Raw genomic sequence first — 24,288 nt, forward strand, 5'->3', positions numbered from 1 at the left:
ATTTCCTAACGTGTCCTGCAGGGGCCCCACATTACCCGGAACCTTCTTTTTACCCCCTATGTATTTAAAAAAGGACTTGTTATTGTCCTTAATCCAGGAAGCTAGTTCCAGTTCCATCTCTGCCTTGGCCTTCCTGACTGCCCCCCTTCATCCCTGAGCAACTGCAGTATCGTCATCCCTGGTGATATCCCCTCTTTTCCACTGGGTGTATGCCTCCCTTTTAGCTAGGAGACATTCCCGGATGCTTTTGGTGAGCCATGGGGGCTTGTGTGCCCTCCTGCTCCCTTTGATCCTCATTGGGATTACCTCTCTTTGGGCTTGGAGGATCGTCTCCTTGAGGAGCGACCACTCTCCTTGGATACCTGGCTCCCCTCCCCTCTGGGACCTCAGTGCATCCCTGACTATTCTAGTTAGCTCGGTGAAGTTTGCCCTTCTGAAATCTAGGGTTGCTGCCTTGCTGCAGGCCTTTGCTGCCACCTTGCGCTGGATGGTGAATTCCAGCAGGCGATGATCACTGTCGCCCAGGTGGTCGAGCACCCGCAGCCCCCTCACCAGGTCATCTCCCGTGGCCAGCATGAGGTCCAACAAGGTGTCTCCCCTGGTGGGGCTGTGCACCACCTGGGTTAGATGGAGATCCTGTATTCTGGCTAAGAACCTACGTGAGCGGTCAGACCTGGCTGACTGCTCTTCCCAGCAGATGTCCAGGAAGTTCAGGTCCCCCATGACTACCACATCCTTAGACTTCACTACCTCTGTGGTATGATACCATCCTTAGACTTCACTACCTCCGGGGCATGGTATGATGATCTCAGGATTTCAGTTTCTCATTTGTTTAATTTAAAATTGCTCTATCTAGACATACTTCTTTATCATTTAGGGACATTTAAAATAGGACAACGTTTTTTCCTGGCTCCCAATCCTACAGAAGCACTTATTTACTCCCTCCTTTTCAGAGGTACATATACTCTTACACAGACATCGAGCTATCAGTTACTGGCAACAATGCTCATATGTTCCCAGAAATTTAAAGCTTAGGTGAACAGTTCACTCCATGATAGTATGGCTGCTGTAAAATAGGAGTTGGGATGACTCAGAGCTGTAATACGGGGGGGTTGGGGCAAATCAGCCAATTAACGAAGGTGGTTGGGCAGTTGAGTTTTCCATGTGGACAGTTCCTACTTTGAAGGTCATGAGGTTAGGAAGTTTGGCTCTTTTAGACTCCTTCCAAACTCACACTGGCCTTGAGGAAACACTGTGCATGAAACCCTGTGGGGAAAACTTCAAGGTTTTCCCACCAATGGGATGAATCCCTTCAAGGGTGCTTTTTTTTGGTGAGAATGAATATGTAGCTCCCAGTAAGAGAATGAGTGGTTTTTGGTAATTTGTTTCATTCGTACTAGACACCATATATTTCTACAGAAATATTTTTTTTTATTAAAAAAATACCATTATTTCTTCATGTTACGATGTTATGCATGATATTAAGAAACAAAGTAAACCAGTTTTTTTTAATATGCATTTATTAAGCCAAATCTATAGAAGGAGAGTTACACTCCTTATTTTAAAACATGTGAATACAATACTAATTCCCCTGTTTTTAATGTTGGCAAATACAGAGGAAGACAACAGGGAGCATGAGGTATTTGTGTCTTATATGATTTCAAGTGTGAAATTAAAAATAAGTTAAGTTGAAATTTGCTTATTTTAGGACTGATTGATAATACTTGCATATGTAATCTCATGGCCTCTTAAAATCCTTTATTTTCAATTGGTCTTGTAGCACTTAAGGGTGTTATGCATGGGCGGCCGGGGGCGGGAGGGTATGTTAAACAAGCTTTAGTTCAAGCACCTCTGCCACCATTTCTCAGCATGGGGACATTGATGCATGTGATGCTGTAGTCTGCTGGAGTGCAGTAATTGCCACACTCCAGCTGACTCAGTTAATTACAGCGTGCCAGAGCAGCCTCACTGCACATGTACAGGCACCCTCTGAGGTTACCTGAAGGAACTATATTGCAGAAGTCACAGGACTAAATATTATCTTGGACAATACTGGACAACAAAGGGCTGTATGTGTAAAGTGTATCATGCCCACAGTGATAATGTACAATCACCATTACATAGTATAATTTAGTATCTTGTTGTGTTTTCTTAGGGATTGCCAATTGCCTGATAGATTACAGCTACAAATACCAAATAACAATACCGCAGCTACAGCTACCATGTCAGATGAAAAAGTTATTAACATTTCACAGTGATATCGATGAGATGACTTCTCACAGACCTATTAGCATTTTGTTAGGTCTGCAGTGGGCACATATATAACAGCTTACCCTTTTATAACAATATGCCCCTCGCAAAACAAAGTGAAAAAGGATTTGCCTTCTTCTTCCTTTTCTTTTCTTTATTCCTGTCCATCAGCTCAGCAGCAAAGAAGATCAAACAGTCTTGGGACTCATTTGATTTCAGTGATCTAGTTTTCATCATGACTTTTTGGCTTGTTTTTGTTTCTTAGCTGTATCTGAATTTACAAATGTACAAGCAAGTCCTCACATACACACCTGGCATATATTTGCATCATACTGATAACAGTTAGCTTTCTGGGGAAAAAACCATCTCAGTAAAATTCAAAGATAAACTTTAAAATCTGTTATGCATCTTGCCTGCTAAGTTACTGTAAAATGCCTTGGAATAAATAAGATCAATGTATATAAGCCTAAACTACATAAGGCAGGGACAAATTGCTTACAAAAGGTCCATCCTGTCAGAGAATATTTGCACTATGGATCATTATTATTACCACTACTACCAAAGGAGCCCTTTCTTCTTCTCCAGCAATCCCTTGCAGTCGAGGATGATTGTCTTATCTGTCTGTCCACAAATGGCTGATGAGGCCTATCTGGGATCGACAGAATCTATGGCAACTTGGACATGTGTTTCTGTGTTGGATGGGTTGCACTGGATTTTTATTTGGTTTGCACCATGCTGTTTCTGCTACTCCCACTTTTTCACCTATTGTTGTGAGGTTTCAAAGTTCTGAGATACTTGCAGCAGACTCTTCCTCCATTTGGGGCAGTTCTGAGCAATACTCTCCCATGAGTTGACATCCGTGTTGCACCGCCTCAATACTTGTGGAGTTTGCTTGCTAACGTTGGTGCGTCTCTCTTCTTACTGAATTCGGAAAATCTTCTGTAGGCAGTGTTGACGGTACTTCTCCAACAACTTTAGACATCTCCTGTACACGGTCCATGACTCAGCTCCATGCAGCAAGGTGAGGATCACGACTGCTTGATAAACCATGAGCTCGGTTTCAGATCTGATGTCATGATCTTTAAACACCTATTTCTTCAGATGTCCAAATACTGCACTTTCACATTTAAGGCCATGTTGAATTTCTTTGTTGATGTCAGCCCTCTGCAAGAGATGGCTTCCGAGGTACAGGAAATACTCAACATTCTCCAGAGTCTGGATTACCGGAGCTGGGGACTGTTTTAGATTCATAGATTATAAGGCTGGAAGGGACCTCAGAAGATCATTGGGTCCAGCCCACTGCACCAGGCAGGAAAGACAGGTGGGGTCAGGTGACCCCAGCAAGATGACTATCCAGTCTCCTCCTGAAGATTTCCAGGGTAGGTGATTGCGCCACCTCTGAAGGGAGATTATTCCAGTCTGGACACTGTAGCTGTGAAGAAGTTTTTCCTAGCAGTAAGCCTGAAATGGTCTTCCAAGAGTTTGTGGCCATTACTCCTTGTTCTCCCCATTGGTGCCCTGGTGAACAGTTGTTCACCGATCCCCTGATGTACTTCCCTGATGCTGCCAAGTCCCCCTCAGCCTTCTCTTTTTCAAGCTGAAGAGTCCAAGGTCCCTCAGCCTTTCCTCGTATGGCTTTCCATGCAAGCCTCTAATCATATGGGTGGCCCTTCTCTGGACTCTCTCAAGTTGTACCACATCCTTGTTAAAGTGCAGCACCCAGAACTGGATGCAGTATTACAGTTGGGGTCTCACCAGCACCGAGCAGAGCAGAAGAATCACCTCCTTGGTTTTGCTGGAGATGCACTGATCGATGCATGCCAGAGTATTATTTGCCCTGCTGGCAGCAGAGTTGCACTGTCGGCTCATATTCATGCTGTGGTCTATTAATACCCCCAGGTCTCTTTTATTCGCAGTGCTGGTTAGGCTGGTGTTGCCAAGCCTGTAAGTGTACATGGAATTGTCTGTCCCCAGGTGGAGCACTTCACATTTATCGATGTTGAACTTCATACGGTTCTGACTTACCCAACTTGCTAGCCTGTCTAGATTTGCCTGTATCTGTAACCTATCTTCAAGCACGACCGTGCTTCCCCATAACTTGGTGTCATGTGTGAACTTTGCCAGTAAGCTCTTCACCCCCTCATCCAAATCAATGGTGGGTGGTAACTGGCCTGGTATTTGCTGGGGGCTCCTGCACCACTGGGAGCCCCACCAGGCCACCCACTCCCGGCAGGGTGCAGTTTTAGGTCATGCCCAAGACCAGGAGCCTCCAAACCATCCTCTTAAGCTTCTGCCCTTACCTCCAGGATGTTGCATACAGCCTTGCAGCCAGGCAATGTTTCTGCCTGGACTGCCAACAGTGAACTGCTCTGTTTATATAGGCGGCCAGAGTTCTAAAATGGCCACTGCAATCAAGCACCTGCTGGCTATTTGGCTCAGCCCTTAAAGTGGCAGGCACAAACAGTGCCCCGCCACAGAGCACAAACTACAGCATCGTCAGCGTACTGGAGCTCAACAGAACCCTATAATACTTTCAATAAACACTTGAGCTCAGAAATGCAATTTAGATTACCTACCTTCAGAATCTGCTGGACAGGTTATTAGCACCTAGATACCTTAATGTTAAATCTTATAATTGCCTAATGAGGAATCGTCTTTTACTGTTAATTGTCATTGTTAGAGAAAAAAAAAGAATTAGCAAAGTAGCACAGAGAGGTTGATACCATGTACTCTAACAGGCTCACTATTATCCCTTAGCCATTTGCAACATCTGAAGGGGAGGGGGAAAGCAGCTCTTTGAATATACAGAATCTGCAAGAAGTTAATACCTGAATTAATGCCTTGTTGTTGCCTAGTCCCATTCAATTTATGTAACTAAACCCCATTTATAGGCAAGAATACAATTTAGAAAAGCAATCATCTCTCCTGTTTCATTAAAAACACGATTTGTTTAGCTGTTCACTTGTGAGAGTATTATGCTCTGACAATCTACCAAAAAAGTATTCATTATTAAAACACATACCTCCTGGGGTATGCAACTGTTAATCGAAAACTGTCATTGAAAATATAGCTTATTACTTCTACGGTAGTTTTTCTGAAGAGTGGGGAGACATAAATCTGTTAATAAAACTACACATTTGGAATTTCACTTTCTGTGGCGTTCTTTTAATGAAATAACTCTGCCATACAGCAGTAGCCAGCCTACATAGGAGAGGGTAAAATAATTTGTGTAATACCTAGTGACTGATATTTTAAAGATTTGGCTCACTAATCAGCTACAGAACAATTAGTTCAGAGGTGTCAAACTGCTGGCCTGCAGGCAGATCCACCCCATGAAGCAGTGCTGTATGGCTCATGGGGCTTGTAAAGGGGCAGAAAATTCAGGGGCAGGAGGAGAGCTCAGTTGGCAATGTGTGAGAGACAACAGCATTAACCCCCACAGCAGCTGTCACCAGTGCTCAGATTCAGCCCACGTGGAACCTCTAGGTCTGATTCCAACCAAGGAAGTGTGGGGTACGTTTGACACCCCTGAGAGAGTTTATTAAAAGCACAAAAATACTTACTTGTACAGCCATTCAAACTGTTCTTTACAGTCAGAACAGCCATAATCAGTTGTCCAGGCATGACCAATGGTGTATTTGTGGAACTTAAGCATATCCATTACTCCAACTTGAGCAATAATGCAACCGAACAGGTCAGGGCGTTGATTAGCACAAGCAGCTTCAAAACAAGGAAAATAAGTTACTAATATATAAACACAGAAAACAAGTAAAGACATACCATCCACAGACATCTGACTCAATACTGTATTATGTAAAGAAGTCCAGTTAAAACAGTTCTTTTTAAAATAAATAAATACTCCTCTACAGTGTCTGAAATCCAAACTTTGAGTATAATACACTCTCTGAAGTCAAAGAAAAGCAGTGTATAGAAAGTCAAACTGACTTAAAAACAGCTTTGAGAGGCAATGAACTGATTCTTTTATTTAAGGCAAAGCAACTGGAAGCTTTAAACAGACAACAGGATTTTAAAAGAAGTGTAAAGGAGACAGGTGCTCACTGAAATGACTGTCTTTGGAAAATCCCAGCCCAGGAGTATAATTAGAATGCACTTGGCAGATCAAAGACAAGAGGCACCTACTACAAAGCCATATTGCAGCTCCCAGGAGATTAAAATCATGGAAAAATTTCCTTTTTACAACATAGCCACTAGCTGGAACACCAACAGCCACATGAATAAAAATGTAGCAACCATGACTAAAGGAACCCAGGAGGGAGTTGGGATGAATATCAAGGTGCCAAACATCTCCCTGCAGGAGCAGAGCTTGATTGGCCAAATAAAAGAAGCTTGAACTGCTTCTTGAAAAGGGGTGGTAAGACTAAAGTTAACATGCAACTGTGAAGATACTCTAATGAAGCAAAAACTATATGCGAATGTGGAGGAAACTTCCAGGCTACAGAACACCTACTGCCCTAAGTACATATATAGAAATCATGCACCAACAAGGACTCCGCTAAGGCTACAGACTGAGGAGTAGGAAGAGGAGAAGAAGTGCAATTAGTGATGAACAACTGGATTTAATAAAAAAATTTACTGTTTAGGAACCTACAGTGTTATTGGCACATTATACTGGGGTGCTGAATTAAAGTGTGGCATTCTCCAAGCTTCTGATACCATTGGCAGCAAGAATAAATTAACATTAAGGATAAAAACTGGCATTTATTGCTCTTCATAACTGAAACTTTTCCATTAAGATCCTTTAGTTACTACATGAAGCTAATTATTTTTTGTTTTTCAGATATAGTGCAAAGAGTTCTGATAAATCTTCATTCCAGATTTACTGCTATAATCACAAAGGGAAAAGCCCATTTTTACAAATACAGCTAAGAGAATGGTTGTGTTTTGCTTCTATAATTATATTTTCAATCTTCCTTTTACTATAGGAGGTTTATTAAAAAGATAACAGTTGTCCCACTTCTACTAGTAAACCTAACTAAGTCCTGGAGCTAACTGGTATTAGATACAACAGCTTCTTCTGTAAGTTTTACCTCTCACTCCAGAATCTTACTTCTTTCCTGACAGATTCTAGAATTTTCAGGCAGAAATCAAAGATTACAACTTCCTGTAAACCAACACAACTGTAGGATTCTTCTTTGTGCAAAGGAGGACTTTTCAACCCATGGCTGTGTTGCTCAGCTAAGCCTTTACTTTATGCTCTGCAGGACAGGGGAATCATGTTTTGCAGTTTAATGAGCCAGTAACTATAGCTCTGTCTTATTTTGAATCATCTAGTAATTCAACTAAAAGGAAATACTGTTCTGGTGGAATGCCAACAGTCTTATCTTGTTTTCTCTTCAGTGAATGTAGACCAAGGAAATGTGGCACCGGACCCTTACACCTTAAATATTAGTTGCAAATTGTAGCTCTTTTATGTCATGAATATCTATTTTGAAACCCTGCAGGTAGCAAGGTTTCTTCTCTAAAGAAAGATTATAAGTTTCAAAATAAAGGAATAATGAAAGCAGAGCTGTTTGATTCTACCCAATGAAAGACAAACCCTAGTTGTTCTTTACAAAGAAAAAAAATCAAAGTAAAATAGCTTTGATTTGTAGCCTTCCAAGTTAAATGTTCACAGAATTATAGTTAATTAACTAGTTGTTCAATAAGGTTCAGTTAAACAAACTAATATTGAAAACCTGAAATTTTGCATTGCGCTTCAATGTATAACTGAGTTCTTAAATAGGTGTTCAATGCACATGTCTAATGAACTCTTCTGTATTTGCAACCACTTCAATCTGTCTAATTTTAGCGATTTTATCTAATCTATAATCCCTCTCTCACTCCCACCCCACGTTTGCTCTGTGCTGCCAGGATCCATCCACATGTTGCAGCCTGGCAAGCATCCTCCATATCTGTGGTGGCTGAGCAGGGGACACGCACAGTGCCCCAGGGTGCAGCTATGGATGGTGCTTGCCAATGCAGAGCGAGGTTAAGGGGGGAGGGGGCAGCAGGAGGAGAGGGAGGGAAAGAAGCAGGGTAAAGGGAGAAGGGAAGCAGGGGGTGGGGAGGGAAGGAGCAAGGGGATAAAGGGGGACCCAAGGCAGTGGAGGGGACAGGCAGGGGAGCAGACACAAGCAGGGGACATGCTGCTTGACCTCTCCACAGCACCTGCTGCCCTCACTGCCTGCCCCCCTGCAGCAGTGGGGAAGATGAATCAAAGACAGCCCTTCAATCATTAGATTTTATACATGGAAAATTATAACAAATTTATAAACATTCCACCTATAGTATCTAATTATGGGGGGGGGTGCAGATCTTAATTTCAAATAAATATGGTAAATGTATTTTTGATACATCTTTATATTTTAGCCAAGTGAGGCAGTGTTTTCCTCACCTGTCCACACTCAGAAAAGGTAATCTCTGAGAATTAACATCTGACATGGCCCCTTTACTCATCTTCCTTGTACATGTGCTCTGAGGCACAGGAACCTGGCCCTCCCAGACAATGATGAATGTACATTTTAAAAGAAGGGTCCATAAGAGAAACACCTGCCTATTCAAACAACTGAGGGAAGAAAGACAGCATATGGCATTAGTATTCCTCATGTCTCAAAAGACACACACATTCTCCTGGTTTTAATTAGGTTAGGAAAGATTTCTGCACTATATACCTGCACCTCTGGGGGAGGCAGGGGGACAGGAAGTGATATATATTGTGCGGGACCCTAAAGAATCTAAGAGGCGGCACATGTGAATAGCTTGATAAGCAACTGTACTTAAACCTGCCACAAAAGCATGGTTTTGTCCTTAGTTTTCTTGGGTTCAGATGTGACTGGAGTCCCTCAGCCACAGGCTAAAAAGCAAGTGGGCAGGACAAATTGCAGGAGGCCTTGGCAGAGTGGTCAGTGGAAGAAGCTGCTTTCCATCCACAGTACTGGGCAGGACCTGCATCCCTGGATTTAAGGTGTAGGGTAAGAGCAAGTTATTCTGATATCTTCTTCTGTTTATTCTTATATCTCTGTCTGTATCTCAATATATGGTTACTGATTTTTTATCTTTGCTCTTATTTTTATAATGAATCCTTTGTTGTCTTTTTAACTCTTTTACTCTCAGTGTTAAGGGTGATTCCAGAGCATTTGGCCACGAAGACAGGCCTTCTCTACAGGGGAGGAGATCCATCTTTTCTGAGTGCATGACTGGATGAGGGTATGATCCATCTAGTTGGCAAAATCCCCTCTGCTAAGAGCTGGCAAGGCCTGAATGAGGAAGGTCAGGCTATGTCAAAGGCCAAGGAGCTGGTGCCTGGCATATCTCAGCTATTTCCCAGTAGTCAAGTGGCAGAGGGCAGAGAGGGATTTGGGGTAGACAGGCAACCCTAAAAGTATAAGAACACTCTGGGAGTGTGTCTCAGAGGTGCACCGAGACTGCACCCAAGGTCAGGGTATACAGATATACCAGGATGGCACCACTGAATCAACAGCAGAAAGGCAGCAGTGCATTCAGCCACTCACTAAACCCCAATTAGAAAGGTGGTATGTACACACACTGAATGCAAGGTGTGCTTGTTCCAGGACAAACACAGGCAAAACTTATCCAGGGACAAATGCAACATCTATTCTTAGCCTAAAAGGCCAGGTGCTGCAGTTATTTATCCATACACAAAAGCCTTAAATGCAGCAGATCAGCCTAACTGCTTCTACTTTGTGTGCATCTGTGTGTAGAAAGAAACCATATTTATTTATTTATTTGATTTATCAAGGCACAATGGGAAGGTTGAGACAATTCTTTCCATGGGCCTGTAGAATGTGGGTTTATGGACATGGTTAACTGAGGGTTTGGAAATGAATTATGCAGAACTTGTGGCCAAATGCCCCAAGTGTTATGGAACATACTTCAGATCATGATTACTAGTAAAGGTCAGGATTCCTAATCAGTAGTATAACAATGTGGCATGGTGCCCAGGGTGGCTGCTGCACACACAGGCAGCAGAAACTTCTGGCTCCCACTTCTGTCATGATTACAATTGCATGGCTGCAGCAAGTGCCATTTTCTTTTCACCTCCCAACCCTGTTGGTGCTTGGGGTGGTTGCCCCTGTTGCCCTGCTCTAATAATGCTGTTATTCCTGGTAGAGCTAGCTGAATGTTCTCGATTTTCAATTTTTTTTTTTTTCCAATAATCAGATTTAACATGGAGAAAAAGCTGGAAAAAAAATGTTTTTGGAAAGTTTCCTGCTATTTTTCACCAAACTTCATAGTGTCTATGCATGGCGGTCAAACACACAGGAAGAATGATCTGTGTGGCTCTCAACCATGGATGTTTGCCGAAGTCCAAATAATTCAAATATTTCATAAAAGCAGACTGATGTCTGATATGGAATGTAATTACTTGTTGTACATTTATGCTGTCACAGGCTGCTAGGTTCTAATAGCACAACAATTTCCTGTGTTCATTTTACACTCAGATACATGTTGCAACAGCAACATAATAGTTAATACACTAGCAGTTCTTACCTACTAAAAGACCCCCATTTGAACCTCCATTAATAGTCAGCTTCTTTGGAGATGTATAGCCTTCTTTGATAAGATATTCTGCAGCACACTGAAAATCATCAAAGCAATTTTGCTTGTTGGCCAGGATACCACCTAATGCGCAAGGAAAAACAAATCAGTTAATTTTATAAAACACACTTGACATTACTTATTCAGAAACACGTGTATGCAGAAATATTTAGGATGAATTCCAGTTTCATGAATAATTTAATAACTGATGCAGCTGAGAAAGAGAAAAGGAAGAACTCTTTCAACAGAGAAATCATAAGATGGTTTTGCCAATAATTCTAATGCTTTCAGAAACTCTGAATAATACATACCTATGCTGTAGATCGATCAACAGGTAATGCTCCTAACCAGCGTCCAGCTAAAAGCTTTCTACTGCAAATTTTATACAACACGACCATATACATCTACACTTGAGGTTTGTCTTAATGGAACTTTAACAGCATTACATTCAGTGATGGTTTTTTTAAACAATACAGCTTCAAAGTAGCTTACTGTTGACAGAAGTAAACATTAATATTTACTGGACACCAAACACATGACTGGTAATTCATTTGTTCTCAAATATGATGACCTACAGCTCTAGCAGAAATGTAACTTCGAATCTAGACCTCAGTTTGGCATCATTATTAATAGTTCTAATTTTGAAACTGAAATGTTCAATTGGATGTGCTACAGTCATTAGATAAAATTTTAAGAATGGGAAATTCATCTTAAAAAAAAGGAAGAGGGAACATAGCATGCAAGAGATTCTAGTTCTCAAGGCAAAAAACCCTTGGTAGGTAATCTGGCTCTGCAAACTTCTTAAAAAATTTGAAATAGAAATTATTATTTCCCAAACTATGAACTACATACATGGAACACTTACACTGGTGTAAACCTATGTCATTTTAGTAAATTTATGAACATTGCTGTCTTGAGCAGATTATTCTTTGGTAACTCATACTATATCTTGCCACTAAATGGCAGGGGAGCCAGTAGTAGCTTGTCTGAATTAAGCAGACATAGCAGCCTACCACAGAGTAAGTTGCAGACGCACAACATGTTCACCAGTGTAGTGTTACTCAGCACTGGTTAACAGCAGTCTGTTGTTACTGTTTCTGGACTAATTCAACATAAGATTGGGAAATATAAACCCCTTGTTTATATGGCTGTAAATGTGTTGTGTGTCCCTCAGGCCTTATGACATTAATGCTAGAATTCAGAGCTGAAAGTAAAATTACATCTGATATGAGATTATAAATATATTAGCCAAATGCCTGTCAAGAATGACGTGGGGCAGGGAGGGAGGGGTCTGGGATGGAGTGCCACCACCTAATGACCCATGCTGCCGTTGTTCTGCCTCTTGCAGGGAGTGAAGTGGGGGAGCAGCACCGCTGGCCTCAGCTCCCCCATCCTCAGTGAGGTCCTCAGTGCGCTTTCAGAATCATGGCAGCACTCCCCCATGCTTGGAGCACTCTGACTTGCTGTTTCCATTAGCCAATCACAGTGCAAATAAAGCCTTACAGACAGACAGACAGACTTAGGCTTTTATAAGATTAGAATTCTGAACACAGGTTGTATAAAACTTTCAGAAATGTATCCTATACATAACATGATACGTTCTTTGGTAAAAAAGCACTAATTCAGAATTGTATTTAGGTGGGAACTAGGAATCAAATGTTGTCCTTATAGCAAAGCTATGCCCTAGTCTTGTAAAGTTACTCATACAGCTCTACAGTAGTAAAGGTCAGGGATTTGTTAAAATGTATGTTTTTTATGAATACATTATTCAGACCACGGAAAAGACCACCAAACGAGACTTCTGCATATGAAGACATCCCACGTCTTCTTTCCTCAGAGTGCTGCATAATTCCTGTCTGACACAAGGTCTGGATCTTACTCATGCAGTTAGACCTAAGCAAATAGCCTTCGCCAATAGCTGTCTCTGAAATTAACAAAGACCAGATATGTCTCTAACTATGTAACTAAGATAACAGACTTGAGCTGAAATTAAATTAAACAGGAAATAGAAGGCTAGAGAAGTATTTTTATATTAAGAGAAATTTTATTAAAACCTCATTAAAAAACAAATTGCCAAATTTAAATTACTGAAGAATACTCTGTTTTGTGTAATAATATCACAAACAGATGAGCACATGTGGTTTCTTGTTATGAAAATATTACATCTTTAACTGGACACCAAGACATGAGACAAGACAGTTACAACAGAAAAAGATGCAAGAGAAATACTGAACTGTGATGATTTGGCAAATACATTTAGGCTAATATGAAGTTATTATTTAGTAGTCCCAATGAAATCTGCAGTATCTTATATATTCACTTTGCTGACAAACAATCCAGCATTTCACTGGATAACAGAAAGTACAGTACTGAACTTCAAGAGCTGCTTAGATTAGCAACAGATATCCTGAGATGGTGACTGAGAGTGAAAAAGCCAGGTCTTTCCTATATTCTAAAAGAGGCAAGAGAATTACCACAAGACAAAGGACAGAGGTGACCCCAGTTTAATTTAGAAAGGACTAAAAGAGAAAAACTTTGCAGAGAGAGACAGGAAACACTGGCAGGAAATATAAGATGAGAAGGTTTTTGTAGTGTTGTGTGCTACAGCACACAATGAGGTTGGAAAAGAAAAGGTCATAAAGAGTCAGGGCTCTTTAAAAAGTGTTAGGCAGATCAAGGCCCACTGTATTCAGGGAATCGGACATATTGTAGTGATCTGCAGTCTCTTGTAGTTTGTCTTAAAAGTCAACAACACGGTGTATTTAGAAACATTATGCACTGCTGAACTATACATGTCTTTCTGCTTGCATCTATCTGAAGAGTTATATAGCAGGGGCTGGCAATCCCCTTTGAGTCACAGACTAAAACAACCCAGCTCTAGTCCACTGTATGCTGAGTGGCTTTGGCAGTGTCAGTAGTGAGGGGGTGCTGCCTGCGTCCATGCCAGGGCTGGGCAGCTGGGACCCACATCAGCGCTTCTTTTCCCAGCTCCCCATTCCCTGACTGGGGAGTGAGCGCAGATTTCAGTTGGAGGGGAGCTGCGCCAGGGCTGGGCAGCTACAAGCTGCATCTGCACTGCTGCCACTTCTCCCTGCCCCTACTACCCAGTCCTGGTTCATTTCCCCATTGGCTGGAAGCTGCACCCATAGGTGGGGAGTGGGAAACAGGAAGAATCGCACACAATACACGCACAGCTCCTTGCATCTGTCCCACAGGTGGTAGCAGATGAAAAGCCTTCTGGTGTGGTTGTAGGCCAGATCCAATGGATCTGTGAGCTGTATGTTGCTGACCCCTGTTACATAGAAATGCTCTCATCTTTGATGTGATTCTTGGAAAGAGCGCATTTCAGGGTGACTCCAAAGAGTAAGTACAGGAACCTGGGACACAGGCAATAAAATTATGGGTTCCAACTCTCAAAAGGGTTTGCTTGACACAGGATCTGCAGCCCAGAAATGTGCTTAGACATCCAAAGGCAGGGGCAGTACTGGATGCTGTTTAGGATGCTCAAAACATTGAAGGGGTCACGATAACAACTACAGTTCGATCAATAAGAAACTGCATGAAATCCAGAAAATTGATCTTATTTTGTAAAAATGGCAATTATTTTCTTGGAAATGTTGTAAAATTGTATGTGCAAGTGGGACGTGACAATGAAAGCACTCTAACTGCAAGAGTTAGAAGCTCAAGGGGATATGGGAGTAATAAATATATTTGATTTAATTTCAGTTCGTTTGACAAAGGTTTCAACTTCCAGATCTCAATAACATAGAAGCAGTAATAGGGAGTGGTGAAGAGAGGGAGAGGGGAGCAGGGAAAGTACAAGCTACAATATTGCCCCTTTAGTTAAAATAATTTACCTTTGTGCCAGGTCTCTCCATATTCACCACCTCCTCTGATGTTGGCCACAGTTAGAACACCACCCAAATGTCTCACAAAAATAAGCCTTGATACACTGAAAAACACAACAAGGTCGTAGAAGATTATCTTATCTTACCACTAACGTCCCCATCCCAACAAATGGATGCTCAGTGAACCTGGTGTATAAGAAGGAATGTATGCGACAACATGACAGGTTAAATCCTTCATTTTTGCAAACCTGAGTAGGAAGGTTCATCCCAATGGTGTTATTTCATAGACATTTAGATATTTCATAGACATTAGGGCTGGAAGGGACCTCAGGAGATCATCGAGTCCAGCCCCCTGCCCAAAGGGCAGGAAGTCAGCTGGGGTCATAGGATCCCAGCAAGATAAGCATCCAATTTACTCTTGAAGGTGTTCAATGTAGGTGCTTGAACCACCTCCACTGGCAGACTGTTTCAGACCTTGGGGGCTCGGACAGTAAAGAAATTCTTCCTTATGTCCAGCCTGAAACGGTCTTGCAGGAGTTTGTGACCGTTCGACCTCGTCATCCCTTGGGGCGCTCTGGTGAACAAACATTCCCCCAGATCCTGGTGGTCACCCCGATAAACTTATAGGTGGCCATCAGATCACCCCTGAGCCTGCGCTTTTCCAGGCTAAAGAGTCCCATGGCTCTCAGCCTGTCATCGTAAGATCTGTTTTCCTAACCTCTGATCATGCGCGTTATACTCTCATCAATGCATGGAAAGGAAGCAAAGCTGCTTTTTGGGGGACTATGGTGTGTCGATCTGTAAGTACAGGTCCAACAGTAAGATGTCTGCTCCTTGACTGTTTGCCAGCTCTTCAGCTTGTGAAGTGAGGCTGTGCGGTATAAAGGGACCTGCCCGTCCATGCCAATCTTTTAAAATACCTCCTTCATTATGTCTGATTCTTCAAGGAAGAGGTCAAGGATAAGTTTATCTTAGGGATTCAATTAATGAACAAGAGCAAAAAAAAAAAAAATTAAGGCCTTTACTGAGGAATTGTAGAAGTCTTTGAGCAGGTGCTACGTTTGTATGTAATATAATTTGCCACTGACAGTTACAAGACTGTGTTTGCAAAGACACACTGTACTTAAATCATACCTTTGTACTAGTATTATGCATTAGAATTCCTGCCACAGCATTTTTGTTTGCTTGCTGGTTACACTGCTAACAATAATAAAACTATAAAAGAGATCACTATAACTTCAGGTTTCAGTGTCTGATCTCTTATTACCTTTTTGAACATGGATGAGAGCTGATGTAATATACAAAGATCTTGATATCTAATTACAAAAGCAACCAAGTCATTAATTTCTTTTTTCAAAACAAGATTAAAGTCACTTAAATTATGTTTAACAATTAAGGAAGAAAGAAGGTTTCTGAACAATTCAGGTAGTAGCTTAATGTAGGAGGGACTTCAGATGGAAAATCACGGATAAAACAATGAGAAGGATAAAATGCGGAAATTTATCTCCACTCAGATTGCTCTCCTCAATTAGCTTAATTTTTAAAATTTACTTTAAAGCCTGTCTCCTGTGAATAATCTTTATATAAATGAGTTAGCCCTACTGACTGACATAAGTAAGGATTGGGTCTTTATGCCACTTCTAGCTAGGACTAGAAATACTGCTGAAACATCATTTCTTGTATGTTTGATGGCAAATGCTTCCTAATGAAGCACAGTTGTTCTTACGAAGTTGCCTACCCAATAATTTTGTTAATTTCTAGGAAAATTGTGATGCTACAGGGTGTCCATATATCCATAATAACCAAGTGGGTAAAACTTTCATAGTTCTCAAAACATTTATCAGCTGTAGATAACTTCTCTCATACAGTCCATACTAGGGATAAGCTTTTCAGCAAAACATTCAAAGATGGGGAACTGCTAAAAGAGGATCCTGTAGTTGTATAATCCACCACAGGAAAAATCCTCCATATAGGTTAGTTATCTCTAGCAATCTGCTTGCTCAAGGCAGTATGAATTTGCTTCTGGAAAATCAATTTTCAAACCCTTCACTGAGGAACATATATCTCTTTAGGTCTTTGAGATGTGCCAGTCTAGTTTTATATTCCAGACACACACAAAATAATGGATCAGAGAGCATAATTTTGCTAAACTGCAGGAAGTTTAATTTTTTGCAGGCTGATACATGGTTGAAGTAGAGTATCCTGATGGTAGGTTAATCACATTTTGGTTAATTGTCTTCACAAGAAGAGCTTCCAGACTTACTGCATTACTTTTCACTCCTTCTATTTAATAGTATTAAAGGAGAGACCTGCGTACCGAAACACACCTGCCTGGCTATTTTTGAATTTTAAAGAGACTAATTATTGGACAGAACACAATGAGCATGGAATCACCACCTAAGTAGCATATTGAGAAACAAAAATAATAAAGCACAAAAAAGACCTCTGCTACCCAAAGAATTGTATATACTTAACTACTGGTATATTTGTGTATAATGCAAATACATACTGGGAGTTCATCTCTTCTCAAAAATACATAAACAATGGAATCCTGTAACAGATCAGCCATGTTGATTTAAATTTTCAAAAGTGATACAGTGATTTAAGAGTCTGAGAGCTTGGTATCTTGGGCCACTGATTGGAATACTTACTGTACAATAACTCTGGAATAAGCATACACACAGGAACTTATTTTAGTTGGCTTGTCTGTGTAAACAAGCCTATTTTCAATAGTATTTAGATTCCTAAGGCTCCTAACAGATGGTAATTTAATTGAACGATCAGGATATGACAAATTTCATCTTGGATCCCCAAAATTGCTTGCCCCGCACCATGCCACATGCACATGGCAGGATGTGCTATTTTTTTGGAATGTGGGATAAAATTCATTAACTACACGCCTATACAGGGAGCTTATCAGCATGTTTATCAGCAGCTGAAAACTGTGTAGTACAGTCCTACACAGGGTTGAACCACATGACTATCAACCTGCAAAAGCATAGAAGGCCCATGACTTCTCTATCCCCAACTGCCGACACTGCGGACCTTGGGTGGAGACCAGGGCTGTCCCCACGCCAGTTGGTAAGCTTAAAGCCCTGCCATGCAGCCAGCATTAAGTTACATGATGGAGCTTTATTTTGCAATATGTTCAATTTAAGGCACAATGGAAACCAGCCACAAAAATACTCCTAATGTTACTGATTTCTCATTTTGTTGTGCCATTCATTGCCAGGGTATTATTTATGGTACAATTAACATGTTAATTGTTTCAGAAGTATAACGTCTTCCAAGATCACTTTTCACTTAAGCAGGTATACAGAAAAATTTCACTGCGTTTACCCCTCAGGTGAAAGGTTATGCTATAGAGGCATAGTCCATAATAAGGAACACTAGGGGGCTAAAATGCTTCCCATAATTCTTAGATGTGTAGGCAATTCATGCCTGTACTCTGTTTCTTTGACGGACAAACTTTGCACTCTCTCTCCCATGCAAGGTGTGAGGAGTGGGAAGAAAAGCAAGCAGCCATGGATTTGGCTCCTCCTTACTCCTCCATGGGAAAAGAGGGGAGGAGTGGGCCTCTGGAGCAGTACAGAAATGAAGCAACTGCTACTCTCTCTGACCCTTGTATAGGCCATGCGAGGGAGTGTACTTCTTTATATCCTTCCTCCACTTTCTGTTGTATAAAGGCCTAGTAGAATCAGGCCCTATAGGAGGAACTGGAATGTAAGTGTAAAGTAGCTTGTACAAACAAATTATGTGTTATATCCATTATAAACTGCTTTGATGGTATCTAGAAAGGCACATACAGAGCAATCAAGTAAAACATGTTGGATCCTGCAGGGTGGTTTGCAGACTCTGAGGCAATACTGATGGGTTTCCAATAATATTTTCCCAGAAGCATGGTCAAACCAATACTGTGAATTCCATCAATTTTACTGCACTTTTTAGCTAGTGGTATTGCACTTACTGTGTGTGCACTGTATAATTAATGATAGATCTGTAGTGTGTATTAGACTAGAATTAGTATTAAATCCAGCTGCTTAGTCCAGGGACACATAAAAAATTCATGATTGTACTGAAAAATAAAGAACTATTGTAAGTAACTAAATAATTTGGTCTGCAGCCATGATTTTCCTTGTATTTATTTCTGGATCTACTTTCCTGAACTCTTCCTTTGCAACTGTAGCTCCTCTTAAATGTAGTGAGCAGCAGTCCCAACTTATAGCTGTAGTTCCATTTTTACAAAATTTTGGGGAAATAATTGCCCATAAGGAGTGTGCGGTACCAAAGAACATTAAAACAGATCAAAGTTTTCCACTGTATGTGAGGTGGGGAACAGATTGTTTGGGGAAATAACCACTTCAACCATGTGGCAGAGCTGGCTTTGTTCTACACTGGTTAGGAAAAAAGCATTTATAGGTGTGTTTCATAGTTTCGTAGTTTGTAGGGTCGGAAGGGACCTGAGCAGATCATCTAGTCCGATGTACACCCCCCCACCTATCCAATAATCTGTAAGTTCCATTTTCAAAAATGGCTCAGACTCAAGTTTCATAGAAGGTCAGTAGGATTTAGGACAGGTCTACACTGCAGCTTCTGCAACTAGTGGAGCCTCTCTGGGCTAGCTTTACATTAGGTAGCTCGACTACTATTGGCAATATAGCCATAGCAACACTGAGCTCTGACTTGGCAAACTATCTGAATATTTATCCAGATGCTCAGGTGAGTTTTGCAGCTCACAGTCAGCCCTGGGCTGTCACAGCTATGCTGTTGGCAGAACACAAGTGACAAATTTAAAGCAGTGACTGCAGGGCTGAGCAGTTAGGCTCCTAAGTGCCAAATTTCTTTTTTTAAAGGTACAGACAAGGTCACAGAAATTTGCAATGTAAGAACTATGGTAAAAGCATTCTATTAAAAAAACCATCCCAATCGAAAACAAAAATGAAGGCAGGACCATACTGTAAACTTTGGCCAGCATTGGTCAGGTGCAATGTCTGACACACACAGCTGTGCCAGGAGCAGCTTCTTGTGTAAATACAGTTATGCTGGCAAAACTGTGCCCTTGGTGGCATAGATTATTCCAATTCCTATGACACGAATAAGCTATGTCAGTAAAAATGCAGTTAATGATACACCTCCATCAAGTGCACTTTGTCAGCAGAATACCCAGTTAAGCAACATAAAGCTAATGTAAATCTGGCCTCATGCAAGTAGTTGAAAAATGTAGAGATTCAAGTAGCAAACAGAAAAAATCAGCTTGGAGAAGGATGCTCATGGATCCAGAGTTAATCAGAGACCTCAGCAACTGGGTTCAGTGGAAGGTGTGATCAAGGACCTTGATGTAATAAAAACAGCTGCAGAAAAGGGAGACTGCTAACAGGGCAAGTGGCCACAGCACTGCTAAATCATGGAATAATGGAATAATCCCTGGTGACAAACATATTGCCTGAGATATCAATTGCACCTCATGACTTGGAGGAGCTGAGTCAGCCAAAACTGAAAGCGAGCACAGACATGGAGCTGTTTGGGTACAAATCTGCTGGAGTAGCACACTTGGAATTTTCTCAGTAGGAAAACTGGTTGCTCCTGTTTGTCTCTACTGCAATCAAGGAAAAAAGACTTTGCATGCATATTTTTGTATATATACATAATAAAACATGATGATATTATGAACTTAACTGACCTACATCACAAATTTCCCATCCAAATGGAAAGAAACCTACAAGACCCCAGATTTGGCCAACTGCTTAGGCTAACAAAACATTAGGTTGGGGACATTTTAGTTAACTGAACAGAGGAAAAAGAGAGACTAGTATCACTAGAATTAAAAGAAATGAAACTGAAATGCCTTGGATTTGCAACAGTTTACAGGAGCACCAAGTTCACATAAAATGAGGTGTTTTTACCTTAACTACCTTGCCCATCCTGTTTCCAAGCAAATGCACTATTATTACACTAGAAATAATAAACTGGCTGAGCTGTGATGAATTTTTCCAGCAATTCAGTTTCAATTTAGTATGTGCTTTAGACTATGAAGTGCTAGAATTTCAAGTTGCCTCAGGGAAGCAGTAAGCTGAGAGTTCTACTGTTTTTGCTAATTTTTTTTTAAATTGCAGTTTTACCCCCAAACCCTGCTTATGTCTTATCTTGCTATTGCACTCTGATTATTTTCTTTGTTAGTTCTTGTACAATGCTTACTCTAAAAGGACTTTCTTTGATGGGAGTTTCTAGGGATTACTGAATTTAAATAAACAGTAATTAACATTAGAAAGTCTTTGGAACTGGGTTCTGAATGACCCATTCAAAGCTATGACGCATGTACCATGTTCAGGTTTCCCTTGCTTTATGTGGGTTCTATATGTGTGAATTTGCTCTTATGTGATGACCCTTTTTAGACCAAAAATTCGTTATATGCGAGGTGAATTCACTCTCATGCAATTGGTGTAGTGGAAACCCGCAGTCAGCTGCTTTGTGCAGTGCATTGTGGAAATGATGCACACCAAAATGTAGTCTCCTGTGTGGATCTGTACTTGTTGCCTGAAACATGTTTCTGTAGTTGCCATCCCCATTATGGTAACATTCACCACCACCCTGTGCTTGTGTGCACTGTCTGCTGTTAGTGAGTACCAAAATTGTCTTGTAAAAGTGGTAGAAATGGGTCTGGGGGTCAGTCAGTACAGTTGAGGTCTTGGAACATATCCTTATTTGTCACATTATAAAGTGGGTTCCCTTTATGCAAATTCAAGTTTTGTGCCATTTTCCAGGAACACATGTACAACAAAGTGAGGGAAACCTGTATTACCACGCAGGCAATACAAGGCAGGGCAGAGATGCACCTTATTAACTAACTGAATCAGAGATGCATAAGCTTACATAGCCTATATTGAAGCTGAACTGACTCATGTTTTTAGTGAGGGTAGCTATCACCTCCATAAATGTTATGCTCCAAGTACCCCAGCCCAGGTCTCCTTATCTGTTTTCATTCTCTCTCCATAAACAAAAAAACCCCATAAATAAGTGGGAGTCTACAAGCCTCTTTCTGTGTAACAAGCAGCTGGAGCAGTAGTTAGCAAATGCATCTGTGCTGATTTGCCATGGCTGGAGGAAGAGCTTTCTCAGTGGTCTTTGGAACTCATTTTTCCTCCAGTCTGTAACTGCTTCTGTTTATTCAGAATACAGGACTTGACTTCTCTTTTTGTCCTTGCCCACAAGACCACAACGGCGGGAAGAGATGGTAGGTATACTGTGAGACTCTGTTGATTATTGTGTACAAGTCAGTTAAATTCCATTATACTTGCATATGACCAACCATTTAATTTGCTTGGAGAAATTGATGGGTCTCTCTGTATACTTAGCAGGCTTTTAAAATAACTGTCAAGACTGTATAGCAGGGGTGGGCAATTATTTTGAGTGGAGGGCCACTTACTGAGTCTTGGCAAGCTGTTGAGCGCTGCATGGGTAGCCCCGCCCCTTGACATGTCCCCCACCCCCCAGCTGCCATCTTGTGACAGGAAGTCCCACCCCTTAACTCCTGATTTTTGCCACCAGAAGTCCCTTCCCTTGCTCCTGGAAGTACTCCTTTCAGCAAGGGGTTTTGCCATCTTGAAACCAGAAAAATACCAAATTATATTCTAAAAAGCAAACATTTACAGCATTCATTAATCTGGTTTCAAAAAATATTTTTGTCTTGATTTACATGCGTTTGTGCGGTGCACACAGAGGTGATTGCACAATAGCTTCAAATGAAGTCTTATTCTTGTATATTGTGGGGGTGGATATAGGATCGTGGGGGGCTGTGGGTGTGTGGGTATGTAGAGTAAGGGAGCATGTGGGTGTGGGTAGGTATGGGGGTCTGTGGGGGCAATGTGTGTGAAGGGAGGGTGGGTGAGGTTTGTTTACAGCAGTGCAAGGGGGGAGTGGATGCATGTGTATGGTGGGGTGTGCATGTGGGACTCACCCTATGAACATGCACACACACATGCTTTGCCCCCAAGCCTGCGCGCACACACACACACACACACACTGCCCCAAGTCTGCATACACACACACTGTCCCTGAGCCTGTATTTACACACACACTCTGCCCCCGAGCCCGCACACACAAACACCCCCCCCCCTCCCTGTACCAGTGCGGTCCCGTGCTCCACAGTCCAGTGATGTATCCAGGAGTCACAGCCACATGGTGCTGGAGCAGGGCAGGGTACAGGAAATCAGGGGACTGGCTGGGGGTGAGTGGGGCTGAGTTGTTCAAGCCTGCAAGCCCACTGAGGGCTCCCTTTGGGTCCTACTGCCCCCGGGTCCCGTTAGCTTTGACAGGCAGCTGGGAGCAAATAAATATTAATTTAGGAAATTTTTTAGGGGCCCTGCGGGCTGGATAGAATGGCATAGTGGGCTGGATCTAGCCCGCGGGCTGAATTTTGCCTGCCTCTCCTGTATAGAGAACTGAATGTGTGTTCTTGTTCTAGTTTATGAGAATCTAAATACATAGATGTAAACTTTTCTTTTTTAAAGTCTAATATGGGACAGTGGGCCTTCAGCACCCATGTGACTTTCTCCTCTTCATCCTACTATGAACTGTGATAAATCAGTGGTTAAACCCCATCTGAATGGATAACTTCTTCAAATACTTAGGTTGTATTATTGTCTTATACAATGCATGGGAAATTAAAAACATAGCTTTGGAACAGCTGTAAAAAGCATTCAGATAATCTCATGATGCATACAGAGAGGTCCATCATTCTTCAACATATTTTGTACGAAGATGAGAAATTGTAAATGTTATCTGGGTATATAATCACGGTAACCCATGGAAGAAGGCCAGTAAAGGATTTTATGAGATGTGCTGACTTTAATGCAAGAATAGTAGCATAAAGCTAGTTACTGTAACTTAAGAGTGTATGCAAGTTTAAGGGAGCAGTTTAATAGATTATTTTTGTGCTAGTAAGTTGCACATTTACTGTCTGCAGAGCTTCCTTTCATTCTGTACATCCCATTTGTTTTCTTTTTCCTCAGAGAATTTGTGTTTAATACTATTTGCTCTGTACTGAAAGCTGTAAGACAATCACAATGTCATTTCTATGCCTGTAAAAGTTCAGGTTCTATTGAAGTACACATTGGCTCCGTTTTAAAAGATTACTGAATGGGTCAAGTGCTTTGCTGTTTGTGGTTCAAAAACTATGAAATGGATTAGAAGTCATGTTCTGAAATCACAGGTCCTGATCTATGGTACATTAATTTGCATAAAATAAACATGTACTTCCCCTCTTAGGGCTAAATTCTACCTTGTCCACTAGACATCTAGGACCAGGTTCTATTCCACCATGTAAGTGGATTTAAGTGCCTAAGTGTGATTCTACTCCATCTTGCTCAAGTCCCTTAATAACTGTTAATATAAAAAGGTGGGTGGATCCTCCTACTCTTTGCTTCTTTTTTTCTTAACCTAACCTAGCCAATAGGTCACTAGGAAAATGGTGGGCATAACCCTCCCCACTAAGTTCAGTGTCAAACTTGTGGCCTCTAGCAATGCTGAATTACAGCCTTAATGGAGGTAGACACTTGGGTTGTATACAGATGAATGAGGACACTTGGTTCCCTGGGGACAAGCAGCAGCAGCATACCTTGCACCATAGCTACTT

General features: G+C 41.4%; 1 protein-coding gene across 1 annotated transcript in view; it reads right to left on the reverse strand.

Annotated features, from left to right (window-relative positions):
• Positions 1 to 24,288, reverse strand: part of PREP (prolyl endopeptidase) — a 173,762-nt gene that overhangs the window by 994 nt on the left and 148,480 nt on the right. Inside the window, exons 12-14 of the mRNA XM_019537820.1 lie at positions 14,667 to 14,761; positions 10,762 to 10,893; positions 5,814 to 5,970 (exon numbers count right to left, since the gene is read on the reverse strand). Coding sequence (XP_019393365.1) covers positions 5,814 to 5,970; positions 10,762 to 10,893; positions 14,667 to 14,761 — 384 coding nt within the window. The remainder of the gene's footprint in view (positions 1 to 5,813; positions 5,971 to 10,761; positions 10,894 to 14,666; positions 14,762 to 24,288) is intronic.

This window comes from Crocodylus porosus, unplaced genomic scaffold (assembly GCF_001723895.1).
Source record: "Crocodylus porosus isolate Cpor-Errol unplaced genomic scaffold, CroPor_comp1, whole genome shotgun sequence".
Taxonomy (NCBI): domain Eukaryota; kingdom Metazoa; phylum Chordata; order Crocodylia; family Crocodylidae; genus Crocodylus; species Crocodylus porosus.